The sequence below is a fragment of the Oncorhynchus clarkii genome, chromosome 32, assembly GCF_045791955.1.
Source record: "Oncorhynchus clarkii lewisi isolate Uvic-CL-2024 chromosome 32, UVic_Ocla_1.0, whole genome shotgun sequence".
In the NCBI taxonomy this organism is placed as follows: Eukaryota; Metazoa; Chordata; class Actinopteri; order Salmoniformes; family Salmonidae; genus Oncorhynchus; species Oncorhynchus clarkii.
In genome coordinates this window covers 3,773,799-3,788,316 of record NC_092178.1, presented here as the reverse complement: position 1 = coordinate 3,788,316, position 14,518 = coordinate 3,773,799, and the positions used below count along the sequence as shown (strand labels likewise).

The 14,518-nt window shown below is 44.3% G+C and overlaps 1 protein-coding gene across 1 annotated transcript in view; it reads left to right on the top strand.

Annotated features, from left to right (window-relative positions):
- The first annotated feature begins 2,720 nt into the window (after positions 1 to 2,720).
- LOC139391626 (CUB and Sushi multiple domains 2) overlaps positions 2,721 to 14,518 on the top strand; it is a 772,990-nt gene continuing 761,192 nt past the window's right edge. Inside the window, exon 1 of the mRNA XM_071139005.1 lies at positions 2,721 to 2,937. Within this exon, the coding sequence (XP_070995106.1) occupies positions 2,721 to 2,937 (217 nt within the window). The remainder of the gene's footprint in view (positions 2,938 to 14,518) is intronic.

The following is a 14,518-nucleotide window of genomic DNA, read 5'->3' as shown; positions in this document are numbered from 1 at the left end:
TTGTCTGGCAGAAAAACAGTTCATTCAGCCTCATTTACTGCCTTTTAGAAAAACATGGCTGACATGGCTGACTTACTAAATACAAATGTGTTTTCTACGGACTATTGATATGTACAAACTATGGCGTAAGTGTTTTCTACTGACTAGTGATATGTACAAACTATGGCGTAATGGGTCGACAAGCAGATCAGAGGTAATAAGTCATTTAGATTAAGACATTAATGAGCGAGCTAGGACGGACTTGGTCAATATAACTATTTGTTCAGCAATTTTGAAATGTACAGCGTCAGAATTCAGAACATGGGCCGTTCTTACAGTGTTCTCCCTGTACACCAAGTCAGAACTGTAGGATAAATAAAGGGGACATATAAGCAGACAATGAAAGCTCTTACATTATTATATGATTACATTTCTCTAAGACAGGTTATAGGCTATATGTGCACCACCAAGTCAGAACAGTAGGCAAAATTATGAGGGGAAAATTGACCACATTATTAGGGTGAGGCACATGGGCTACTAACAGCCTACTACACAACATACACTTAGTATTACTTTCTTAGCTACAGTATACATATCTCCCTGGCATATTACATCATTTATGCAGCAGCAAACAATACATTTTTGGACTCACCTTGTTGTGCTGTTCTCACTTGAACAGGAAGGTGGCCTCTTGGGCAAAATTTGTCATCAAACTTTGCCATCAAAGTCTGGCATTCTCTGGATTTATGGTGCATTCAAGACAACATGGAACTCAAAAAAAGTTGAATCATTATGACGTCAGTGATCTTCAGATCATAGTTCTAGAAAGAGTGCTGAGTTCCAAATTTACAATTCCAGGTTGGATGAAAGTTCATAACATATTTTCCCAGTCATAGCTCATTTTTCCCAAGTTCCCAGTTATCTTGAACTCATTAAAGTCCATTTTTGCAGTTCCGAGTTAACAGTGGTTTTGAGCTCGACACAAATCGATCCTCGTTGACATAAGTAAGCTCCTTTCCCTCTCCTTTCCCCACATGTTGTGTTTGACATTAGTTTTCTGGACATTATGTTGTTCTTAATCACCTTTTTTATTCCTTAGAGTCTAAGACGTTGGGGGATGCTTTAGGTCCTGTAGGTATCCCAAAAATAGAATTTGAAGAATTGATTTAGGCTTTTACTACTTAAAGTCCATAGAAAGCATTGAATCACACATTCAGAAATGGCAAAGAGGACAGTCAAAAAAATACATGATAAGAAACAAGGCTTTGAAGTGTTTGTCCTTCCAAAAAAAGGAAATATCTATATATATATATACAACACCAGTTAAAAGTTTGGACACACCAACTCATTCAAGGGTTTTTCTTTATTTTTTACTATTTTCTACATTGTTGAATTATCAAAACTATGAATTATCTCATTTATAACCATGTAGTAACTAAAAAAAAGTGTGAAACAAATCAAAATATATTTTATATCATTGAAAGTAGCCACGCGTTTGCCTTGATGACAGCTTTGCACACTCTTGGCATCCTCTCAACCAGCTTCAGGGAAGAATAGGCACCTTAGGACTGCTGCGAAGCGGAATTCCTCATTCCCAGAGAGAGCGAGCGAGACAGATCAGAGCGCGCGCACGAGAGAGAGAGAGAGAGAGAGAGAGAGAGAGGGAGAGGGAGAGAGAGAGAGAGAGAAAGAGAGAGAGAGGGGAGAGAGGGGGGGGGGGCAGACGGAGAGAGGGAGGGGGGCAGATGGAGAGAGAGAGACGGGGGCAGACGGAGAGAGAGAGAGAGAGAGAGAGAGAGAGAGAGGGGGGGGCAGACGGAGAGAGAGAGAGGGGGGGGGGCGGAGAGAGAGAGAGAGGGGGGGCAGACGGAGAGAGAGAGAGAGAGAGAGAGAGAGAGGGGGGAGGGTGGGCGGAGAGAGAGAGAGACGGGGCAGACGGAGAGAGAGACGGGGGGGCAGACGAAGAGAGAGAGGTGCAGAGAGAGTGGGAGCAGGTCTGCAGTCCGACTCTTGGCGTTAAGACCAGTGATAGAGACAGTAGCCTACTATACTGTACCGCTTTAGGAAGGCTGCAATAGCCTAGGCTACTGGAAATACACTATCCATTAATTTCTCAAATCATCAAGATGATTTCAAATATCTTGTGGGTTGGGAACTTTTGAAAAGGGATCGTTTTGGTGGATTTTGGACAACCTGTATTATTCTCCGTTATTCTACGGCGTTCTTGCGTTCCACGGACCTGTGAAATGTGGATTACCGACATCGGTGATGATGCTGCTTGTTAACTGGGAATAAATAAAACGCGCCAACGACACCAGCACTAACCCCATGGGGCAAAGGGTTACACAAAAATAGGGATATCTCGTTTTTATCCATCCGCTCGAATCGAATCTAACATTTGGAGTGGACGAGGGATTTGTGTGAATGTTTCCTATGGATAGATAAGTCACCACTTTGCTCCCCCCCCCCCCCCCCCCCCCCGCTCCCCGCCTGGGCTGAGTGGGCTCTGGGGTTTTCTCTCCCCCTCACCTCCTTCTCCGTGTGAGAATCCTCCTCCTGTGAGATAGATTCTGCTAACCCCGCGGTCCGCATGACATGGTTCAGTCCTGTTGTCGGTGCCGAGCCTCGATGCATTGGGATTTCTCTCAGCGCCGAACACCACTACCAAGTGAACCTTCTTTCTAAACCCGTCAAATAAAACGTGCCAGCTGCCCCCGAACAAAAAAAAAAACACACCTGCCATGACCGCCTCTTCGAACCGGGACGGAACCGGACACATTACCGGGCACGTTCGGAGGACAGCATGCAGATGTATTAGCAGGCATACCAGGACCTGGCCAAGGAAAGTGAACGGAATACGGATTTTTGAGCTAATGAAGGCAGGAGTAGCAGCGCACCATTGGAACCGGGTTCTGTTCTTGTTTATGGGGCTACTGGCATCCTCAGCCTCGGTTAAGGGTATTGAGGGTAAGTTACCCTCCTATAACTGCTGCTGCTGCTGTTGCTGCTGTGATGTGTTGGATATTAAATAAACGATGGAGAGAGTAGCCGCAACATTGGTCCCGCTCACTGCCAGAATACCAAACTAACAATTTAGCCGGTAATGCATGTCCCTTTTCATTCCAAGTGGGACCGTTAGTCTATGATTGATGTGGGTGTGGGTGGATTTCCGTGTTTTCTGACACAGTGGAATGCTCAGAACAGCGAGCTCTGCGGTGGTGTCTCATTCCGTGTTTTCTGACACAGTGGAATGCTCAGAACAGCGAGCTCTGCGGTGGTGTCTCACTCCGTGTTCTGTGGACACGAGCAGCACCGAATTTCATTAATCGAATGTGTGTTTTTTATTCATTTTCATGAAAAGAAAGGAAATTGGATAATGGCGGGAGAAGAGATACAACCGTGTAACTGTCAGTCAGAACGGGTTGCTCTCTCGGCGTTGGGACTTGATTCGGTGGTGAGACGCCAGTGAATCGGTTTAGGTGGTCTACGCGAGTACGGGCTGAACGTCTGTATGTCATGATGTAATTATGTGAATTGGGCATTTCTTATCATTCTCTTATTTTAACCGTCTCAAAAGATAGTTTTACTCCACCTAAAAGTGTGGTTATCTTTGCTTTGCCTATCTATACGTTCTCCACAAGGTACATTGAATGGGTTTTGTACCTTAGCTGTCCATGGTGCTGATTCTATCAGGAAACTTTCAACATTATTGTATAGGTACGAAAGATAGATGTGTGTGTGTGTGTGTGTGTGTGTGTGTGTGTGTGTGTGTGTGTGTGTGTGTGTGTGTGTGTGTGTGCTTGACGGGGGTGGGGGGACATTTACACAATTACATTTGACATGAACTCAAGCACAACTATGATGTTTATGTTGAATTGTATGTACAGTTGACCTATAGGGCAACAGTGGCCCAACTACCCTCGGCATTCAACAAATTAGTCTTCACATGTGTTGACACTAGTTCACTCTTCTCTGTCAGATGTGATGGGTAGCCTGTTATTCCGGTGTTATGTCAGTTTGTTAGGCGAACATATAAGACAACAGTCTCCCAACTACCCTTTACATTGTTCACAGCTGTGGATGTGCAATAGACACATGAAATGACACGATGACATCCCCAGGTTTAACCGCTGCCTGGCTTGGCATCATGATTCTATGGATACAGAGACTATTTATAGAGGGAGATAAAGACAGAGTAGGGTGGAAGTTTAGACGGTCAGTTAAATATAAGATTTGTCCAAAAATGGCACCCTCTTCTCTATACTACTGTTGGCCAGTGCCCAGAATTATGGTCTAAAGTAGTGCACTATATAGGGAATAGGGTTCCATAGGGTCCTGGTCTAAAGTAGTGCACTATATAGGGAATAGGGTTCCATAGGGCTCTGGTCTAAATTAGTGCACTTTATAGGGAATAGGGTGCCATAGGGCTCTGGTCTAAAGTAGTGCACAATATATAGGGAATAGGGTGCCATAGGGTTCTGGTCTAAGTAGTGCACTATATAGGGAATAGGGTGTCATAGGGTCCTGGTCTAAAGTAGTGCACAATATAGAGAATAGGGTGCCATAGGAATCTGGTCAAAATGAGTGTAGTATATAGTGAATAGGGTGCCATTTTGGGATGCACAACAGTCACATGCTCCACAGTGGGTTGTTATACAACACGTCTTATAACACAATAATTAATGCATTGCATGGCCGTTTTAGCGTACTCATCAATAAATCTGCCTGTTTTGCATCGTATCATCATAAATCTTGCTTTGTCATATAAATCGCTCCGGTCTAGAGAGGAGACAGACCAAGGGACATGCACACTGATCTCAGTTCATATAAATTGCTCCGGTCTAGAGAGGAGACAGACCAAGGGACATGCACACTGATCTCAGTTCATATTGACGATTGGATTTCAACATGCACCCCCCCTAATTTACCACCATAGGTCCAGTTTGGCCAACGCTACCGTTCCCTTGCCCGCTGGTTCTGAGGATGTTCTGAGGATGTTCTGTGGATGTTCTGAGGATGTTCTGTGGATGTTCTGAGGATGTTCTGAGGATGTTCTATGGATGTTCGGTGGATGTTCTGAGGATGTTCTGTGGATGTTATGTGGATGTTCTGAGGATGCTCTGTGGATGTTCTGAGGATGTTCTGTGGATGTTCTGTGGATGTTCTGTGGATGTTCTGAGGATGTTCTGTGGATGCTCAGTGGATGTTCTGTGGATGTTCTGAGGATGTTCTGTGGATGTTCTGAGGATGCTCTGTGGATGCTCTGTGGATGTTCTGAGGATGTTCTGTGGATGTTCTGTGGATGTTCTGAGGATGTTCTGTGGATGCTCAGTGGATGTTCTGTGGATGTTCTGTGGATGCTCAGTGGATGCTCAGTGGATGCTCTGTGGATGTTCTGAGGATGTTCTGAGGCTGTTCTGAGGATGTTCTGTGGATGTTCTGTGAATGTTCCGTGGATGTTCTATGGATGTTCTGAGGATGTTCTGAGGATGTTCTGTGGATGTTCCGTGGATGTGTGGCGCTTAATGGACAAGGTTTTATGTCTAAGCTGTGTATGACACACTTCCTCTGCATGTAATCACATCCCTTAGATCACAGAATCACATAATTTTATTGTATTTCTGTGACTCTGGTCTAGACACACCCCACACACACACAAAAAAAAAACATTTTCAAGCTTTCCTCAAGCTAGGGCAGTAGCTCTGTCCTTGCGATCCTTCAGCATCATTGACACACTTGGAATAACAAGGGGTTTACTCTTCATCAATACATCCAATTGAAACCAACGGTTTATATTACCGCTTCATGTGGATTGACGATACAGTGATGTGGATAGGTCTAGTGCTTTTTTCCCCTTCTTTTTTCGAATGGAGAAGGTACACCTCTCTTATGTGTGAAGAGTAATGACAAACACACAGCCTATTCCCATGCCCCCCCCCTCTCCCCCCCATTTCCAAAAGCAGTGTTTCATATGATAATACATGACCGTATTATAAAATATCAAGGAAGACAGGTCAACTGTGTCATATTGGCCTTCAAAGCAGTTCACACAGGTTATTGTAAAGAAACAGATTCATGAGCATCCTCCTCCCCCCCCCGTAGTGCTGCCAGCCACCAGCAGCAGTTACCCTGTCCTCCCATTGAGCGGCACCAGAGCCTCACACTATACTGGCTAGTAGATCACAGAGTCTAACTCTCTCCATACATCACAGAGTCTAACTCTCTCCACACATCACAGAGTCTAACTCTCTCCATACATCACAGAGTCTAACTCTCTCCGTACATCACAGAGTCTAACTCTCTTCATACATCACAGAGTCTAACTCTCTCCGTACATCACAGAGCCTCACACTATACTGGCTAGTAGATCACACAGTCTAACTCTCTCCATACATCACAGAGTCTAACTCTCTCCACACATCACAGAGTCTAACTCTCTCCACACATCACAGAGTCTAACTCTCTCCACACATCACAGAGTCTAACTCTCTCCACACATCACAGAGTCTAACTCTCTCCATACATCACAGAGTCTAACTCTCTCCATACATCACATCACAGAGTCTAACTCTCTCCACACATCAGAGAGTCTAACTCTCTCCATACATCACAGAGTCTAACTCTCTCCATACATCACAGTCTAACTCTCTCCACACATCACAGAGTCTAACTCTCTCCATACATCACACCACAGAGTCTAACTCTCTCCACACATCACATCACAGAGTCTAACTCTCTCCATACATCACAGAGTCTAACTCTCTCCATACATCACAGAGTCTAACTCTCTCCATACATCACATCACAGAGTCTAACTCTCTCCACACATCACAGAGTCTAACTCTCTCCACACATCACAGAGTCTAACTCTCTCCACACATCACAGAGTCTAACTCTCTCCATACATCACAGAGTCTAACTCTCTTCACACATCACAGAGTCTAACTCTCTCCATACATCACATCACAGAGTCTAACTCTCTCCACACATCACAGAGTCTAACTCTCTCCACACATCACAGAGTCTAACTCTCTCCACACATCACATCACAGAGTCTAACTCTCTCCGTACATCACATCACAGAGTCTAACTCTCTCCATACATCACAGTCTAACTCTCTCCACACATCACAGAGTCTAACTCTCTCCATACATCACAGAGTCTAACTCTCTCCATACATCACATCACAGAGTCTAACTCTCTCCACACATCACAGAGTCTAACTCTCTCCATACATCACAGAGTCTAACTCTCTCCATACATCACATCACAGAGTCTAACACTCTCCATACATCACATCACAGAGTCTAACTCTCTCCACACATCACAGAGTCTAACTCTCTCCATACATCACATCACAGAGTCTAACTCTCTCCACACATCACAGTCTAACTCTCTCCACACATCACAGAGTCTAACTCTCTCCACACATCACAGAGTCTAACTCTCTCCATACATCACAGAGTCTAACTCTCTCCACACATCACAGAGTCTAACTCTCTCCACACATCACAGAGTCTAACTCTCTCCACACATCACAGAGTCTAACTCTCTCCATACATCACATCACAGAGTCTAACTCTCTCCATACAACACAGAGTCTAACTCTCTCCACACATCACAGAGTCTAACTCTCTCCACACATCACAGAGTCTAACTCTCTCCATACATCACAGAGTCTAACTCTCTCCATACATCACAGAGTCTAACTCTCTCCACACATCACAGAGTCTAACTCTCTCCATACATCACAGAGTCTAACTCTCTCCACACATCACATAGTCTAACTCTCTCCATACATCACATCACAGAGTCTAACTCTCTCCACACATCACAGAGTCTAACTCTCTCCATACATCACATCACAGAGTCTAACTCTCTCCACACATCACAGAGTCTAACTCTCTCCACACATCACAGAGTCTAACTCTCTCCATACATCACAGAGTCTTACTCTCTCCACACATCACAGAGTCTAACTGTCTCCACACATCACATCACAGAGTCTAACTCTCTCCATACATCACATCATAGAGTCTAACTCTCTCCATACATCACATCACAGAATCTAACTCTCTCCACACATCACAGAGTCTAACTCTCTCCACACATCACAGAGTCTAACTCTCTCCACACATCACAGAGTCTAACTCTCTCCATACATCACAGAGTCTAACTCTCTCCACACATCACAGAGTCTAACTCTCTCCACACATCACAGAGTCTAACTCTCTCCACACATCACAGAGTCTAACTCTCTCCATACATCACAGAGTCTAACTCTCTCCACACATCACAGAGTCTAACTTTCTCCATACATCACATCATAGAGTCTAACTCTCTCCATACATCACATCACAGAGTCTAACTCTCTCCACACATCACAGAGTCTAACTCTCTCCACACATCACAGAGTCTAACTCTCTCCACACATCACAGAGTCTAACTCTCTCCGTACATCACAGAGTCTAACTCTCTCCACACATCACAGAGTCTAACTCTCTCCGTACATCACAGAGTCTAACTCTCTCCACACATCACAGAGTCTAACTCTCTCCACACATCACAGAGTCTAACTCTCTCCATACATCACAGAGTCTAACTCTCTCCACACATCACAGAGTCTAACTCTCTTCATACATCACAGAGTCTAACTCTCTCCATACATCACAGAGTCTAACTCTCTCCACACATCACAGAGTCTAACTCTCTCCACACATCACAGAGTCTAACTCTCTCCATACATCACAGAGTCTAACTCTCTCCATACATCACAGAGTCTAACTCTCTCCGTACATCACAGAGTCTAACTCTCTCCACACATCACAGAGTCTAACTCTCTCCGTACATCACAGAGTCTAACTCTCTCCACACATCACAGAGTCTAACTCTCTTCATGCCGCGGATACGTTTGGTTCTGTATCCAGCTACAGCCTGTATGCTTGCAGCCCACATCTCGTGTAAATGTTGGAGAGGAAATAAGACAAATAGTGTTACCGACTGTGTTTGAAATGATTGGTTAGACAGTGAGGAATATGTCATGGGATGCTTATTGCACTTTAGTTTTAGAATCTATTTCACTTGCTTTGGCAATGTAAACATGTTTTTTTCGCCGCGCCAGTAAAAGACCGTTTGATTTGATTTGTATAAGTCTGTTGGTCGTGGTCAAAACTAACGTTTGTAGAAGCCTTTGTCAATACGATGACGATGGAACTGAAGCCTTGTCTGTTTTCTTGCACGATGACACCTTTTCTAGACTGTAACACAATTGGAGAGGCCTGTATTTATATGGACCAGTTTAGTCCTTACCAAGCTATTGATTTTCTGACATCCAATTCACTTCATATAATTCTAAAGCTCCGTTCTTCTTGTCCATATACAGTTAGATTAAAGCAGTGATTTGATGACAAGGTCTGAAATGTTTCTGACACTCATTTATATTGAGACGAGTCAACAGCAGCAGTGCTCTATCGTACCTCGCATACAACCTCGGTCCCCACGGACCCCCGGTTCAATACCTCGGTCCCCACGGAACCCCGGTTCAATACCACGGTCCCCACGGAACCCCGGTTCAATACCACGGTCCCCACGGACCCCCGGCTCAATACCATGGTCTCCCCTGACCCCCGGCTTAATATCACGGTCTCCCCGGACCCCCGGTTCAATACCACGGTCTCCCCTGACCCCCGGCTTAATATCACGGTCTCCACGGACCCCCGGTTCAATACCACGGTCTCCCCTGACCCCCGGCTTAATATCACGGTCTCCCCGGACCCCCGGTTAAATACCACGGTCTCCCCTGACCCCCGGCTTAATATCACGGTCCCCACGGACCCCCGGCTTAATATCACGATCTCCACGGAACCCGGTTCAATACCACGGTCTCTACGGACCCCCGGCTTAATATCACGGTCTCCACGGACCCCCGGGTCAGTACCACAATCTCCACGGACCCCCGGCTCAATACCACGGTCTCCACGGACCCCCGGGTCAGTACCACGATCTCCACAGAACCCGGTTCAATACCACGGTCTCTACGGACCCCCGGCTTAATATCACGGTCCCCACGGAACCCCGGTTCAATACCACGGTCTCCCCTGACCAACGGCTTAATATCACGGTCTCCACGGACCCCCGGGTCAGTACCACGATCTCCACGGAACCCGGTTCAATACCACGGTCTCTACGGACCCCCGGGTTAATATCACGGTCTCCACGGACCCCCGGGTCAGTACCGCGATCTCCACGGACCCCCGGCTCAATACCACGGTATCCCCACGGACCCTCGGTTCAATACCACGGTCCCCACTGAACCCCTGCTCAATAAGATAATCAATCTTCATTCATTTATTCCTGGGATAGAGGCAATGGGAGGATGAGAGGAGAGGGTAGGAGGGGACTGTAGAGGCTAAATAGAACAACAAGGATGGATAGAACTGGGGAGAAGAGAAGGAGGGAGAGAGGAGGATAGGAAAAGAGGTAAAAGTGAGGGAGAATGATCAGAATCATTGCAGATTATGTCCCACTGATTAGCCAGCTCTGTGTGTTCTGACGCGCCAACTTGACGATATTAGATCACTGGTTACTCCCCTCGAGCATGAGGTAATCAAGCCAATACACCCACCTGCCCGCCCGCACGGCCCGGCTGCCTACCTTCAAGAGCATCACCTTTCATCCTTCTTCTGAATTTACCTACACCCGTCTCCGGTTACAGTTAGCTAATCAAGCTCATCTTGAGGCTATGCTGAAGTAGCGCTGTCAGTGAGTGTGGCCATGATACAACGGCCTGTAACGTAATGGGAGTTCATGGTGGCAGGGCACGAAGCCTCTGTTGTCATGCTAGCATTGATACCTCTAATGTCATCTTTCAGTGGGATGCTGTTAGTTATTCACGCCCAAGTTGACATAGCCTACACACTTGCGTTGTGTAAGTGTGTAAGTGCGTGTGTGTGGACAGTGCTGGATTAATGCAGGGGCTTACTGGGGCTGAATCCCTTGGGCCCAGGTTCGTGGGGGGCCCAAGAGGCCAAAAGAAAAATTTAATATTTCCATATACTTCCATAAATATCTTAATGTCCTAAATACAACAGAGAGCATAATTTAGTCAGAGAGGTTTTATTCTGCAAAAAGGAAACAAAGTGTCTTCAAAGGTTTTTTGGGTCACAATGAGCTGCCAGAACAGCTTCAATAGGTTCTACAAGTGGACATAAACCATGCCAGGAAAATGCACCCCACACAATAACATAAACTTTATATCCCTCATTTACTCAAGCGTTTCCATTATTTTGGCAGTTTCCTGTTGCCTACAGTCGGGGAGGACGCCGTTTAGGCAGGATGCGCGCCAAATACACAGCTTGTTGAATCGTTGCCATAGATATAATCCGTAGAAGGGGTTGGTAACATCTAACCCTGGCAATTTGACTATTAAACTCATGGGTACACTAGCAATGGCTGCCAGTCCGGACTTGAATGGGAACCGCCATCTATGGGTTATATTTCTATAGCTGCCAGTCTTGACTTGAATGGGAACTGCCATCTATGGGTTATATTTCTATGGCTGCCAGTCTTGACTTGAATGGGAACTTCCATCTATGGGTTATATTTATATAGCTGCCAGTCTTGACTTGAATGGGAACTGCCATCTATGGGTTATATTTCTATGGCTGCCAGTCTTGACTTGAATGGGAACTGCCATCTATGGGTTATATTTCTATGGTTGGTTGCGTCTGTCTGTTTGCCTTTTGTAAATTTCTAAATATAATCGCGGGATAAAATGAACAATTTGGAAATGACTGCTAATTCTTACCACTGATAAGAGAAAACCAATAGAAAAAAAAAACACAAATCCAATTTTTTTTTGTGGAACAACAGCACTGTTTTTTTAAACACTCAGTTACTCTTTGGTAGCATTGCTTTTAAATGATTTAACTTGGGTCAAACGTTTCGGGTAGCCTTCCACAAATGTATCCCATCCCTCCTGATCGAGCTGGTTTAACCGAGTCAGGTTTGTAGGCCTCCTTGCTGTCAAATGCTTTTTCAGTTCATTATTTATAGGATTGAGGTCAGAGCTTTGTGATGGCCGCTCCAATACCTTGACTTTGTTGTCTTTAAGCCATTTTACCACAACTTTGGAACTATGCTTGGGGTTATTGACCATTTGGAAGACCCATTTGCGGCCAAGATTTAACTTCTTGACCATACTTGAGACGCAGACGTCTCAAGTATGCCCCTGGAAATGCAAATGCGCTACGCTAAATGCTAAATGTACTCGTTACAACTCAATCTTTGATCAAAATTCACAAGCAGGGTATTGAATTAAAGCTACACTCGTTGTGAACCTAGCCAGCAAGTCAGATTTTTAAAATGCTTTTCGGCGAAAGCATGAGAAGCTATTATCTGATAGCATGCACCCCCCAAAATGCCAGCACGACACGTAAACAACAGATTTTGCGGTAGCCGGCGCTACCCAAAACGCAGAAATAAAATATAAAACATTCATTACCTTTGACGAGCTTCTTTCTTGGCACTCCTATATGCCCCATAAACATCACTATTGGGTCTTTTTTTCGTTTAAATCGGTCCATATATACCCAAAATAGCTTTGTATGGAAGCTGTGTCATTCAGAAAAAAACATCGTTTTTAAACGCTGCGTAATTTTTTTTAATTAAAAAAGTCGACGATAAACTTTCACAAAACACTTCGAAATCCTTTTGTAATCCAACTTTAGGTATTAGTAAACGTTTATAATCTATCAAAATGATTACAGGGCGATGTATTTTCAATAGGTCTTCGCTTGCAAATCAATGGCTGCTAATGTCTTCATCAACTACATCCGGGTCAAGACTGGGAAAATGGATGCCAGATAGATGGATTTTCCAACAATTAATTCAATTGAAAATGACGACAATGGCGACATCGTGTGGAATTTGTATGAATTGCAGGCAGGTCGATATTCAATTCTATTCTCTTTTAACAACTCGTGGAAGTGACTTATGGAAATTATTTTTAGCTTTCAGAGAGCAGTTTTTCTTGCGTTTTTCAATGAAACACACAATCTGTTATAGTCACAGCCGTGATTTAACCAGTTTTATAAACTTCAGAGTGTTTTCTATCCACACATACTAATCATATGCATATACTATATTCCTGGCATGAGTAGCAGGACGCTGAAAAGTTGCGCGATTTTTAACAGAATTTTCGAAAAAGGAGGGGGTAGAAGTAAGAGGTTCTGATGTCTTGAGATTCAATATAGATTCAATATATTCAATATATCCACAGAATTTCCTCCTCATGATGCCATCTATTTTGTGAAGTGCACCAGTCCCTCCTGCAGCAAAGCACCCCCACAGCATGACGCTGCCACCCCGGTGCTTCATGGTTGGTGTTCTTCGGCTTGCAAGACACCCCCTTTTTCCTCCAAACATAACGATGGTCATTATGTCCAAACAGTTATTTTTTGTTTCATCAGACCAGAGGACGTTTCTCCAGAAAGTACGATCTTTGTCCCCATGTGTAGTTGCGAACCGTAATCTGGCTTTTTTATGGTGGTTTTGGAGCAGTGGTTTCTTCCTTGCTGAGCGGCCTTTCAGGTTATGTTGGTATAGGACTTGTTTTACTATGGATATAGATACTTTTGTGCCTGTTTCCTCCAGCATCTTCACAAGGTCCTTTGCTGCTGTTCTGGGATTGATTTGCACTTTTCACACCAACGTACGTTCATCTCTAGGAGACAGAATGTCACGTTCTGACCTCAGTTATTTTATTATGTCTTTGTTTTAGTATGGCCAGGGCGTGAGTTGGGTGGGTTGTCTATGTTCGTTTTTCTATGTTGTGTTTTTGAGTTTGGCCTGGTATGGTTCTCAATCAGAGGCAGGTGTCGTTAGTTGTCTCTGATTGAGAATCATACTTAGGTAGCCTTTTTCCACCTGTGTTTCGTGGGTGTTTATCTTCTGTTCAGTGTTTTTCCCAGCACCATTCAGGACTGTTTGTTTGTCTTTTTATTTATTGTTTCAGTGTTCAATTACTTTATTAAAGAATATGGACACTTACCACGCTGCGCTTTGTCCTCCTCTTCTTCCACCTACGACGAACGTTACACAGAACGTGTCTCCTTCCTGAGTGGTATGACGGCTGCGTGGTCCCATGGTGTTTATACCTGCGTTCTATTGTTTGTACAGATGAACTTGGTACCTTCAGGTGTTAGGAAATTGCTCCGAAGGATGAACCAGACTTGTGGAGGTCTACAATTTGTTTTCTGAGTTCTTGGATGATTTCTTTTAATTTTCCCATTATGACAAGCAAGAATTAGCCTATCAGAAGCTTCTAAAGCCATTACATCATTTTCTGTAATTTTCCAAGCTGTTTAAGTACATGCACTAAGTCGACTATGTGAAATAATCTGTCTGTAAACAATTGTTGGAAAAATGACTTGTGTCATAACCGACTTGCCAAAACTATAGTTTGTTAACAAGACATTTGTGGAGTGGTTGAAAAACGAGTTTTAATCACTCCAACATAAGTGTATGTAAACTTCAGACT